This window comes from Meriones unguiculatus, chromosome 16 (assembly GCF_030254825.1).
Source record: "Meriones unguiculatus strain TT.TT164.6M chromosome 16, Bangor_MerUng_6.1, whole genome shotgun sequence".
In the NCBI taxonomy this organism is placed as follows: domain Eukaryota; kingdom Metazoa; phylum Chordata; class Mammalia; order Rodentia; family Muridae; genus Meriones; species Meriones unguiculatus.
The window spans coordinates 10,316,031-10,328,088 of record NC_083363.1 but is presented as its reverse complement, the minus strand read 5'-3'; the positions used below and the strand labels follow the sequence as shown (position 1 = coordinate 10,328,088).

Below are 12,058 nucleotides of genomic sequence, written 5' to 3'. Positions count from 1 at the left end.
AGTCTGGTAGAATTCTGTGCTCAAACCATTTGGACCTGGGCTTTTTTTGGATGGGAGACTTTTGATGACAGCTTCTATTTCTTTAGGGAATATAGGACTATTTAATTGATTTACCTCTTCTTGATTCAGCTTTGGCAAGTGGAATCTATCAAGAAAACTGTCCATTACATTTAGATTTTCAAATTTTGTGGCATATAGGCTTTTGAAGTAAGACCTAATGATTGTTTGGGTTTCCTCAGTGTCTGTTCTTATGTCCCTCTTCTCATTTCTGATTTTGTTGATTTGGATGGTGTCTCTCTGCCTTTTAGTTAGTTTGGCTAAGGGTTTGTCTATCTTGTTGATTTTCTCAAAGAACCAGCTCTTGGTTTAATTGATTCTTTGAATTGTTTTATTTGTTTCTAATTTATTGATTTTAGCCCTGAGTCTGATTATTTACAGCTGTCTACTCCTCTTTGGTGTGTCTGCTTACTTTTTTTTTTCTGGGGCTTTTAGGTGAGCCATTAAGTTGCTTGAATTAGATGTCTCGAATTTCTTCTTGAAGGCACTTAGTGCTACGAATTTTCCTCTTAGCACTGCTTTCACTGTGTCCCATAAGTATGGGTATGTTGTGCCTTCATTTTCATTGAATTCTAGGAAGTCTTTGATTTCTTTCTTTATTTCTTCCTTAACCCAACTGTCATTGAGTAGCAAGTTGTTCAGTTTCCATGTGTGTGTGTAGGCTTTTTGCTAATTCTGTTGTTGTTGATGTCGAGCTTTAGTCCATGGTGATCAGATAGGATAGAAAGGATTATTTCAATCTTCTTGTATCTGTTGAGGCTTGCTTTGTGACCAACTATATGGTCTATTTTGGAGAAGGGTCCATGAGGCGCTGAGAAGAAGGTAAATTCTTTTGTGTTTGAGTGAAAGGTTCTGTAGATGTCTGTTAGGTCCATTTGATTCAAGACCTCTGTCAGAGTCATTGTTTCTTTGTTTAATTTCTGTTGACCTGTCCTTTGTTGAGAATGGGGTATTGAAGTCTCCCACTATTAATGTGTGGGGATCTATTTGTGGTTTCAATTTTATTAATGTTTCTTTTACAAATGTGGGTGCCCTTATTTGGGGCAAAAATGTTCAGAATTGTTATGTCTTCTTCGTGGAATTTTCCTTTGATGAGAATGAAATTACCTTCCCCATCTCTTTTGTTTAATTTTGGTTGAAAATCTATTTATTAGATATTAGAATGTCTACTCCTACTTGCTTCCTTGGTCCACTTGCTTGGAAAACTGTCTTCCAGCACTTTACTCTCAGGTAATGTCTATTTTTGTAACTTAGGTGTATTTCTTGTATGCAACACATTGTTGGATCTTGTTTACATATTCATTCTGTTAATCTGTGTCTTCTTTTAGGAGAGTTGAGTCCATTGATGTTGAGGGAGATTAATGACCAGTGGCTGTTAGATGCTTTGATTTTGCTTTTGGTTGTGGAAGTATGTTTGTGTGCTTGGCTACTTTTAGTTTTGTTGTAGTGAGGTTATTTGTTTCCTGCGTTTTCCTGAAAGTGTTAGTTTTCCTGGGTTGTATTTTTCCTTCTAGTGTCTTCTGTAATGCTGGATTTGTGGGTAGGTATTGTTTAAATTTGTTTTTGTCACTGAATATCTTGTTTTCTCCATCTATGATGACTGAGAGTTTTGCTGGATATAATAGCCTGGGCTGACATCTGTGTTCTCTTAGGGTCTGCATGATATCTGTCCAGGCCCTTCTGGCTTTCATAGTCTCTGTTGAAAAGTCAGGTGTGATCCTGATGGGTTTGCCATTATATGTTACTTGGCGGTTTTCTCTTGTAGCTTTTATTATTTTTTCTTTGTTCTGTATACTTACCGTTTTGATTATTATGTGGTGGGAGGATTTTCTTTTCCGGTGTAATTTATTAGGTGTTCTGTAGGCCTCTTGTAGTCTTATAGGCCTCTCCTTTAGGTTGGAGACATTTTCTTTTATGATTTTGTTGAAAATATTTTCTGGGCCTTGGAGGAGGGAATCTTCTTTTTCCTCTATTCTTATTATTCTTTGGTTTTGTCTTTTCATATTGTCTTGGATATATTGGACAGTCTGTGTCAGGGATTTTTTGGATTTAACATTTTCTTTGATGATGCATCGATTTCTTCCATTGCATCTTCCACACCTGAGATTCTTTCTTCCATCTCTTGTAGTCTATTGGTTATGCTTGCCTCTGTAGTTCCTGTTTTCTTCCCTAAGTTCTTCCTCTCCATTATTTCCTCCGTTTATGTTTTCTTTAAGTTTTCCAATTCTATCTTCAGATCTTGGGCTGTTTTGTTGATTTCCTTCACCTGTCTGACTGTATTTTACTTCAACTCAGCTGTTTGTTTGAACATTCCTCTGTTTCTTTTATTTCTTTCAGTGATTTAATTATTTCCTCTCTACAGGCCACAAACTGTTTGGCTGCATCTTCCTATATATCTTTATGGATGGCCATAATCTGTTTGTCTTTATCTTCCTCCATTTCTTTACAGATAACCATAATCTGTTTGACTTTATCTTCCTTTAATTGTTTACACATTTTGTTTGTTTCCTCTATTACCCTCTTCATAAGCATAGATGTAAGGTCATCTTCTTGAATTTCATTTATGCTGGGGTGTTCAGTGTTGCTTACCCCTGGATAACTGGGTTCTGGAGTTGCCATATTGCTCTGCCTTTTGTTGGTTGAGCTTTTATGCTAGCGCACCCATTGGGCTATTTTAGGTGTTGGCTGTTAGTTTCTGGTTACTGGTATCCTGGGGTGGGGATAATCCACTTGACAGGAAGACGATTTTTCTTGAAGGAGGCCTTCTCAGCTTTGGGTATGGTCACTGAAAGGCCAGGGTTGCTCAGGAATTGCCACAGCTCACCTCAGGTAACTGTGGTCTTTGTTAGTCAGGGGGCTCTCCTCTCACCCGTAGAAGTCCTGGAGACAGCTGCCCTGCTGCTGGGTTTCTTACTCTGAATTTAATGAGCTGCTGCTGCTGTTGTTAGTACACTGTTTTCCAGGCACAGCCCTCTTGAAGAACCTGGGAGCCCTGTGTTTTGGTCAGTTTAGTTATGGATAACTGGCTGCTCTTTGGAGCATTATCTGGGAGATGATCTCGGGGATCCCAGGCTTCTGTAGGTCTGAGGTTGGAGCTCTGTGCCCCAGTACCCAAGCGGTAATCAGTGGCAGGTGAGAGCAGCTCTCATGCGTGCAGCAGGAGGCTAGAGCCTGGAGCCTGTGGGAACCCAGAAACTTTTCTGGAGCTTGGTGTCCTGAGGTTGGACCAGATGTTTAACACCCACCCTCCCAACAGTGAGACCCTGTCTGTGGTGTTTTGGATCCACAGTTCTGTCTGGAGTGGAGCATAGAGCACGCAGGCAAGTGGTGGCTCTAAGCTGGCAACTGGTTCCTGCAGAAACCCAAGAACTTTTTCTAAGAACTTTTCTGTGTGTGTGTTGGGAGGGGGTCAGCTGAAAGCTCTAAGCTCGGACCTGCTGATTCCCTGTGGGGTTTTCTCCCGACAGGGAAACTCAGTCTCTGGTGCCCCTGGAGCCCACAGTTCTGTCTGGGACAGTGAGTCAGGTGCACAGCAGGTCTCTGGCTGGCCGCTGAGGGCCCCACTCAGGGCTGGTGGCTGTGCGCCTGCCAATCCCTGGGACCTTTTCCAGGGATTGACTGGGTGACCTGAGGTCAGTCCCGATTGATTTCCACACCGTGGGATTTCCTGTCACCTGGGAATCACAATCCCTGGTGTTTTAGGGCCCAGAGTTCAGTCTCCTCGTCGCTGTGCCAACACTGCTGTCCTGCTCTTCGGACACAGTGTCCTCCCAGCACCGCCATCTTGGATCTTCCTACTATGTTTTGAGACTGAGGGACCCCCAGCCATGGTCTTCACTGGCTGTGGTTGACCCTTTCTGCTGACCTCCATTTAGGACTTCTTTCTCTTGGGAGAATTTTTTCCCTCTATGTGCACAGTTTCTCCCCCTCACGCTCACCTACAGAAATCCCAGTGCTAAGTAAACTGTGCCTCTTTAGGCAGCTATGCCCTTGGTCTCTGGCCAAAGCTGACTAGCTGTTGGATCAGGTAGGACATTTTGTACTGGGTCAAACCTTGCTCTTGGGATGCCTTGACAGGTCATTGACTCCTACCCGTCCAATGGGAATAGTCCATTCATTTGTTCTAGATTCTTCTCTGGGATGTATCCTGGAGAATTTCAGGTTTCTACACCTAGTGCCCGCTTTAAGGGCCTCTAAGATTATACACTTCTGTAACCAAACTTGCCCTCAATTTCCTTAAATGACAGATCCAAAGCAAAAGCCTTTTAAATTACTGCCAATGATTGGGTAAATGGAGGTTCCCTCAGGTAAATGGAGGTTCCCGTGTTCAAGTCTCTTTGATCCAAACCTTCCACCTCTGTTCACTCTCCCAAAGCTTTAAATGTACACCTAAATTTTTTTCTCCATATAACCTACTTAACTTTATATTCTGCCTATATATATATGTATATGTTTCAGCATCCTGCCAGACCCAGGTGTTTCTTATATCCACAACAGTCCCAAAGCAGCTACCACAAGTATTCCAGTCTGATTTCACAGACTTCCATCAAGCTAGACCTGAACTTTCCCTCACAGCCATAGATTTTCTTACAGACCCTGGACAGCATCAGAACAGCCTGTTCTTCCTGGACTTGGCCAGCATTTCAGCCTTTTGACCTCCCTACAGCACCCCCAGTCAGCAGGAAGTAGCCAGAAGAGAATATACACCTATTATTCACTTAATACTAACAAAAGGCTGGAATGGTGTGCTTCAGGCCCAGGACAAGCAGCTCCAGGTTCTTCCTGCATCCCTCAGTTCCAACCTGCTGCCTTGTGTAGGTGGCAACTCTCTACAGGCAACCCTCTGCCCTGAACGTTCCAGGGCAGGGGCTTCCCCTCCTCCCCTTGACCATGTAATCTGGCCATTTTTTTGCTATTTTCTCTCTCAATCCCTTGCATGGCAACCAAAAGGTGCTTCCAATGTACCTAAATTTATACACTTTAACTTGTCTTATATGAGAAGCAGCCTAAGTTCCTCATTTTTTTTAATTATAGAAAAAGGGAAGAATATTAGTATTTAGGTATCTGCTTCTGGGTTGCCTAGCAACCTATGCTGTCATCATGTGTCGCCGGTCAAGTAGCCCTTGGCTCTCTTGACTCTTAGCTCTTGCCCTCTCCCCTTTCTCTGTCGGGCCACCTCCCCCTATTCCTCCTATCATGTCTTCTCTCTCCTTCTCCCTCTCTCTTCATCTCCATCTAATAAACCTCTTTCATATAAAATCTGCTGTGTGCATCATTATTATTTAATTTGGTCCTAACAGGTAACCCCTGGCCTATGTTCCTCTAATTAACTTAGTTAAACTCATTGGTTCATTAAGTTATACTTGGATGGAAACATTGGTGTATGGGGGTGGGGGTGCTATTTAGTGTCCTATCTGGGGCGAACAGATACTTGTTCACATCTGCTCAGGCAAAGCTCATGCAACAGTTCCTACCAAGAGATGAATTGGTCTGGCACTGCCAGAACTGAAGATATGTTCTTTTTCCACCCATATTTTCTATCCACTGGAGCTGAAGAACCCATCCAGCTGATTCTTAACATTCCCGTTAAGGGAACTATACCGTATGTAATTGTGACCCCGTAAAATTGGGAGGCAACATTATAGAACAGTCAGATACATCTCTCATAGCTTCCCAGCCCAAAGCAAGGCACCCTATCATCACTTACCAAACCCCATGAGAATGAAAGAGCCAACCAACATGATGAAAGTCTGGAAAGAATCTGTGTAGATCACTGAGGCCAGACCCCCTGTGGAGAGAAAAGAATAGGCCAGGATGTTTTATCCAGGAACACTGATTCCTCTGTCTTCAGGAATCAGTGGGCTTTTCTCTATTCCAAACATAGAAACGAGTCAATATAACATAGCTCCCATGTGAGCCACAGCCTCTCTTGACACCAGTTTCACCTCAGTGTTTATTGATGCACTGTGTTCATTTCCTCTTTCTCCTGTCTTACTGAGATGTAAAGTTCTGTGAATTATGGTGGCGTTCCATCTTGGTGAGTTTTTGAATACTAAATAAGGGAATAGTGAAGATTTTATGCCCTAAAAGTTTATCAGAATAATCTGCTCAATTACCCCTTTGGAGGTTAGTATGTCCTGTCTCAAACAAACCTTATTTATTTGGGACACATCACTGTTTTATTAGCATGAGTCCAGAGATAATTACTGACTTGTGTGTTGTACTAATGTTGTGTACAAGACAAATCCTCTTTAAATTCTAGACTCACTGGATTTTCCACCCAAACGTGTTTCCTTCTAGGGAGTATGATAAAGAAACAAGAATGATGTAAGGAATCAGAGGTCAGACCCCTATCACTTGTGAATCTGAAATTGTGTTCAATGCACAATAGTTACTTCAGATTATCTTAATTGTTCCACTATTTTTTTCCCAATTCACTGATTTAAAATATATGCAAATGAGTTTAATTTAGTATGCAAGAGATACTAGACCAACATCAAAGTTTCATGGGAGCCTGCTTAGATCGTTGGCACCCACCTTTCACAATCAACCCCTCCCTGCAGTTCCTCCATTTCAGTTGTGACACTCATGGCTCAGGTCAGTGAGTCAACATTTTATGTCAGTTTAGTGTCACATTATATTTCCCAGTCTTGTGTTGGAGCTGCCCCTTTGGTCAAGCCTTCTACATATTCCCTCAGTATAATTTAAAGTGGTGATTTGGGTACCAAACACAGAGCTTGAGTGAAGCCGTATCTTCCCCAATCCATGTTTTCTTGATCAATCCCTTTGAATCCAGTTATGATCACTCTGTTGTGTTTGTTCTCATTGCTGATCTGGCCCTGTGCTTCACTCCCATGGGGGCAACAGAATGGTATCTTGATTTGGCAATCACAAGGCTAATCCTGAGGTCACTAGTCAAGGGGTGGAGTGGGGGTTTGATAAACAGAACACATTACAAATGAATACGCCAAGCAGCAGACTCACCGGTAACTGTGTAAACTGCAGTGATAGCCAAGAGGATGAAGACTGCCAGGTAAATATCTAATCCTAAGGCCAACTGAATGAATATGGCTCCGGAAAATATGTTTGACTAAAAAAAGCAACAGTCAGGATAAGAAAGAAAATTATTTCAGGCATCTCCTTTTTGTATTCCAAAATCTACTTGTGCTTTCCTGATAGCTTTGTGTTATTATGTTGAGAGACCACTTATATGTTCCAACAACAGTATCCCTGCAAGCCATCCAAAGTTTCACTCACTCTTCTGCATGCTGAGAGTTCATACTCAATCAAAACATGAAATTAAGTAGTAGACCCTCCAAACTTTTTCCTGTGTTTTGAGGCTCAGCAATTGCTTATAGAAAGTCTCTTGAGCAGAGTTCTTCAAATAATATATTATTAACATTGGCAATGAAAAGTTTATAATTGTAAGATTTTTTTTTTCACATATACGGTTGGGTCTGCTTCAGAACAACTACTAGCAAGAATTTGTTTCTCTGCTATGGAAATATTTTAATTTCAGGGATATATTTCATTGTAGACTTCTTGAAAGAATTCACAACCACACTGTTCCTAAACTATCCAGGATGCAGGTGTTGTTCTTATGATCAGTTTGAAGCCAAGGAAACTGAAGCTCAGAATATTTGGCTTATGTTACCCAGACAGGCAGTTGTTAGCTATAGTTTTGAGCCTGTATGATGTTCCTCCAAATCCCAGACTACTCTTAGAACCTTCATGAATTACTGCATTAGACAGGAATAATTTAATGTCAAACCAACAAAAAAGATAATGCTATGAGTTAAAAATGCAAGACATGGGAACAAATTGACTTTGGCCCTAATAATGATAGAAAGATCTGGAAAGGAGAGAGAGATGGTGACCTTTATATGGAATGTGGGAATTAGACTGTTCACATTGCCAACATATATTAGCTGGGAAGCAATGAATCAATTTTAAATGTGTAGATAGAGCTAGTCAAAATTTCTTCTAATTTGTATGAGGGTGTTCCATCTTCAGTTCTGAACAAAGTCAAAATAACCTATGTAAAATTATCAAATTAAATCACAAAACTCATCTTGACAATAGGGTTTTCATTGAGGAAGTAGAATAAACTGTAATAAAATAATCAGCACTACATTTGATATGCACATAAGTCTTGTACATTTAAAAGAGAAAATTTATAAGAAATCTTGAGTTGGGGCTTAGTTTTTCTTACAATATGGTTGAGGCAATTATAAAAACATTTTTTTTGTGTATTATAAAAATGGTAAAACACATGATGATGTGGTTTGCCGTACTTCTCAGTTATGAAAAGAAGGAACAAACACACATGTATGAAGTTGGTGAAGGCAGAACCCTCTTCACAAACTGACTGTCATTAAAGGTGTTATTGTGACTTCCAGGTGAGGATATAGATGGCACACCTCCTCTATATGATCAGTTTAAAAGGAAGAGTCAGGATGAAAATGAACAGGTTATTCCCAAAGCCAGACAGAAAAGAGGGAAAAGTCACAGAGGGAGTGAATGGTAGGATAGTGAAAAACAGAGAAACAAACTGATTCATTGAGAAACAAGCCACACAGAGCTTGCTTTTCCCCAGGAGGGGAAGGATGAGCAAAAGCCAAATCCAAAAGGGATGTCAGGCAGCCTTGAAGAAAAGATGATGCTATTGCCCACAGGACAAGTCTCAGCTTTCACAGTGACTCCTGTGGTAGGATGTGTCAGTGTGGAGAAGAATTCTCTGTCACTTCCCATGACTAAAAGGAGTGTGACCATGTGCCTCCTGTAGAGGGAGCCAGTTGTCCAATATTGAGCTATCCTCAAGGCTTGAAAACAAGGAAGGAGCCTGAGTTCAACCTGTCTCAGCCCCAAATTCAGAAGTGGTCATGGGATGCAGTTGTGAAGAGTAAGTTGGGCTGACATGCACACACCCCAGACCAGAAGCAACAGGAGCCTCAGTCCAGGTAATGCTATACACCAGGGGAAAGCCCTGCCCTCAGTGAACAGGAGCAGACCCCATCAACTGATTATCATTTTGGAATACCCTTGAACCTAAGGTCAGCAGAGAGGCTACCCTCTGGAACCACCCAGTTTCCAGGAATCTCACTTCTGAGTAGACTGAGAACTCCGAAGCCTTGGTGAGCTGTCTGACATCCACATCTGAATCTCTCCAGCTAGGAAGTCAATGTTGAGCAGATTCCCAAAGTACAGAAACATGTACATATGTGTGTATCTTAGTGCTTGTTTGCTTTGTCACCCCAATAGACTTGTGGGACATACTCCACCTCAGCTAGAACATTGGCCACAGCGTATGTACAAACTTAGGGGGTCTCTGGAGGCTATGATGGCCTGCTCAGCCAGGAAACTGTGTGTCTAAGGGTGATAAAAAGAACTTCCTGGTATGACAGGAAGGAAAGTTACTAAAATGAAGACAGCTGTGAAAGAGCACAAACCACTATATAGAGTCATTATGGGAATCAAAGTGGAGTGTTCTCAAAATGCTGAAAATGGAGTTATCATACAATCCAGCTATATCATTCCTGGATATATACTGTGAATTCTACCACAGAATAAAGAAATACTTGCACGCTTGTGTTCATTTGCTACTTCTCTTCACAGTAGCTGGTGAGTAGAATCAGCCTTCCTTAGTCTGTCAACTAATGAAGAGATAATAAAAAATGGGCTACATAACACAGCACAATTTTATTCAGTTGTATATAAAATTGAGATTATGGCATTTCCAGGAAAATGGAACCATAAAAAAAGCAAGGCTAAGGATATATATATATAAGAAAGTTATATGGAGACCTGTTTCTAGGATAATCAAGAAGTTCAGAGGATCAAGTTAAAGAGAGAACATCAGGTCTTGAAGAGAAGGTAGAGATACTGGATCACTCAGTTAAAGAGGATGTTAAATTAAAAGAAAAAAGGAAATAATTGCTGCTGCCAGCTATTAAATGGTTCTGAATATATGAAGATTTATAATTTTAAAGATATAATCATACCAAGTTTGCAGACTAGATAGGTATCTCAGTGTTCATGAGAGAAGGCTTACCTTCACTGTTGCTTTTCTGCTGAGCTAAATCACCCTTTTTCTCTACCTTCATATCCTAGGTGTCTCCTCAAGCAGTCTAAGTTAAGGATACAAATCAAAAATTAAGAGAAAGGACATGTGACATTTGTCTTTCTGGACTTTGGTTACCCCATTCAGTGTATTTTAAGATTCCATTTTCCTGAACAAGAACAGAAAATATGTGAACTCTAGAACTCTATAAAAGACCATGCTCATGAATAATAAGTAAATAAAAAGGAGAAGAGACCCAGGTCAAAGACACAGAAGATATTTTCTACACATTACAGAACATTTTTTTTCAAATCTAAAGAAATCTAAAGATTTCTAAAAATCTAAAAATCTTAGATTTTTCAAATCTAAAGAAAGCGATATGTGTGAGGTCCAAAACTCGTACAGAACACCAAGTAGATGGGAGCAGAAAAGAAACTTCCCATGTCATATAATAGTCAAAAGACTAACTGTACAAGAGCAAAGAAAGGATAATGAGAGCAGCAAGAGAGAAAGACCAAATTGTGTATGCAGACACACACACACACACACACACACACACCCAAAACCAAACTGGAAAGGCATTATACCATGCCTAACTCCTCTGGTTATATAGTTTGTCTCCAACCTTATGAAGGCCACTGTCAAAAGAAAGATGGCCCTATGATGTTATGTAATATAAAACCCTAAAGCAAGATGGTGGTTTTTTGACCCTGGAGGGAAGGATCTGAGTATCAAATGGAGAGTGTGGTAATGGCTCTTCTAGAAAAAGAGAGAACATAATTTGGGTAAATCATATAAGTATAAATTCTTGTAGACTCAGGGCCATAGACCTACAGCCATAAGGGTACCCAATGAGAATGTACTTTGTCACATACGGGAGATAAAAGAGCTAAAAGCATACACAAGGCAAAGCCTTCTGTGCTCTGTGCTCAGCCTCTGGTTGTGAAACCACTGAACCAGGAGCACAAGCATAAGTTTTTCCAGACAGAAGGCCTAGAGGTCCTGTGTCTATGTCTGAGAATCCATTACACTACCCCTACAAGGCTGACTTAAAATTACATTCAGAACGAACCATCAGTAGGTACATGGAAACCTTCAGATTGAAAACTTATGTCTTAGTTGTAATAATGACTTGGCTCAGTAGAAAAGCAACAGTGAAGGTAAACCTTTCTCTCATGAACCTTGAGACACCTATCTGGTCTGTAAATTTGGTATAATTATATCTTTAGACACAAATACACACTAACAAATAAATGACTTTTTTCATATTTTCTACCCTTGATGTTGAAACTTTAATTTTTCCTCTATTAGTAGTTTCCAAGGCATGTAACTTTTTAAAACATCTTTTAACATTTTCAATTAAAAACATTTTTTTTCAACATTTAATTATCATATCTATTTTAAAGAGGTAGTTTTACAATCGTGTATAACAACAGATCATCTGGAGGTATCTCCATCCCTGACCTCAAGCTGTACTACAGAGCAATAGTAATAAAAAGTGCCTGGTATTGGCATAGAAACAGAAAGGAGGATCAATGGAACCGAATAGAAGACCCAGAAATAAATTCACACACCTATGAACACTTGATTTTTGACAAAGAAGCCAAAACCATTCAATGGAAAAAAGACAGCATCTTCAACAAATGGTACTGGTCCAACTAGATGTCTACATGCAGAAAAGTGAAAATAGATCCATATTTATCACCCTGCACAGAACTAAAGGCCAAGTGGATCAAAGACCTCAACATAAAACCAGATACTCTAAATCTGTTAGAAGAAAAAGTGGGGAAGAGTCTAGAACTCATTGGCACTTCCTGAACAGAACACCAACAGCACAGGCTCTAAGATCAACAGTCAATAAATGTGATCTCATGAAACTGAAAAGCTTCTGTAAAGCAAAAGACACTGTCATCAGAACAAAACAACAGCCTACAGACTGGG

At 40.4% G+C, this 12,058-nt stretch overlaps 1 protein-coding gene across 1 annotated transcript in view; it reads right to left on the bottom strand.

The window, feature by feature from the left end:
- LOC110561761 (solute carrier family 5 member 4-like) overlaps positions 1-12,058 on the bottom strand; it is a 77,367-nt gene that overhangs the window by 46,117 nt on the left and 19,192 nt on the right. The window contains exons 6-7 of the mRNA XM_060369345.1: positions 7,042-7,147; positions 5,765-5,845 (exon numbers count right to left, since the gene is read on the bottom strand). Of these exons, the coding sequence (XP_060225328.1) occupies positions 5,765-5,845; positions 7,042-7,147 (187 nt within the window). The remainder of the gene's footprint in view (positions 1-5,764; positions 5,846-7,041; positions 7,148-12,058) is intronic.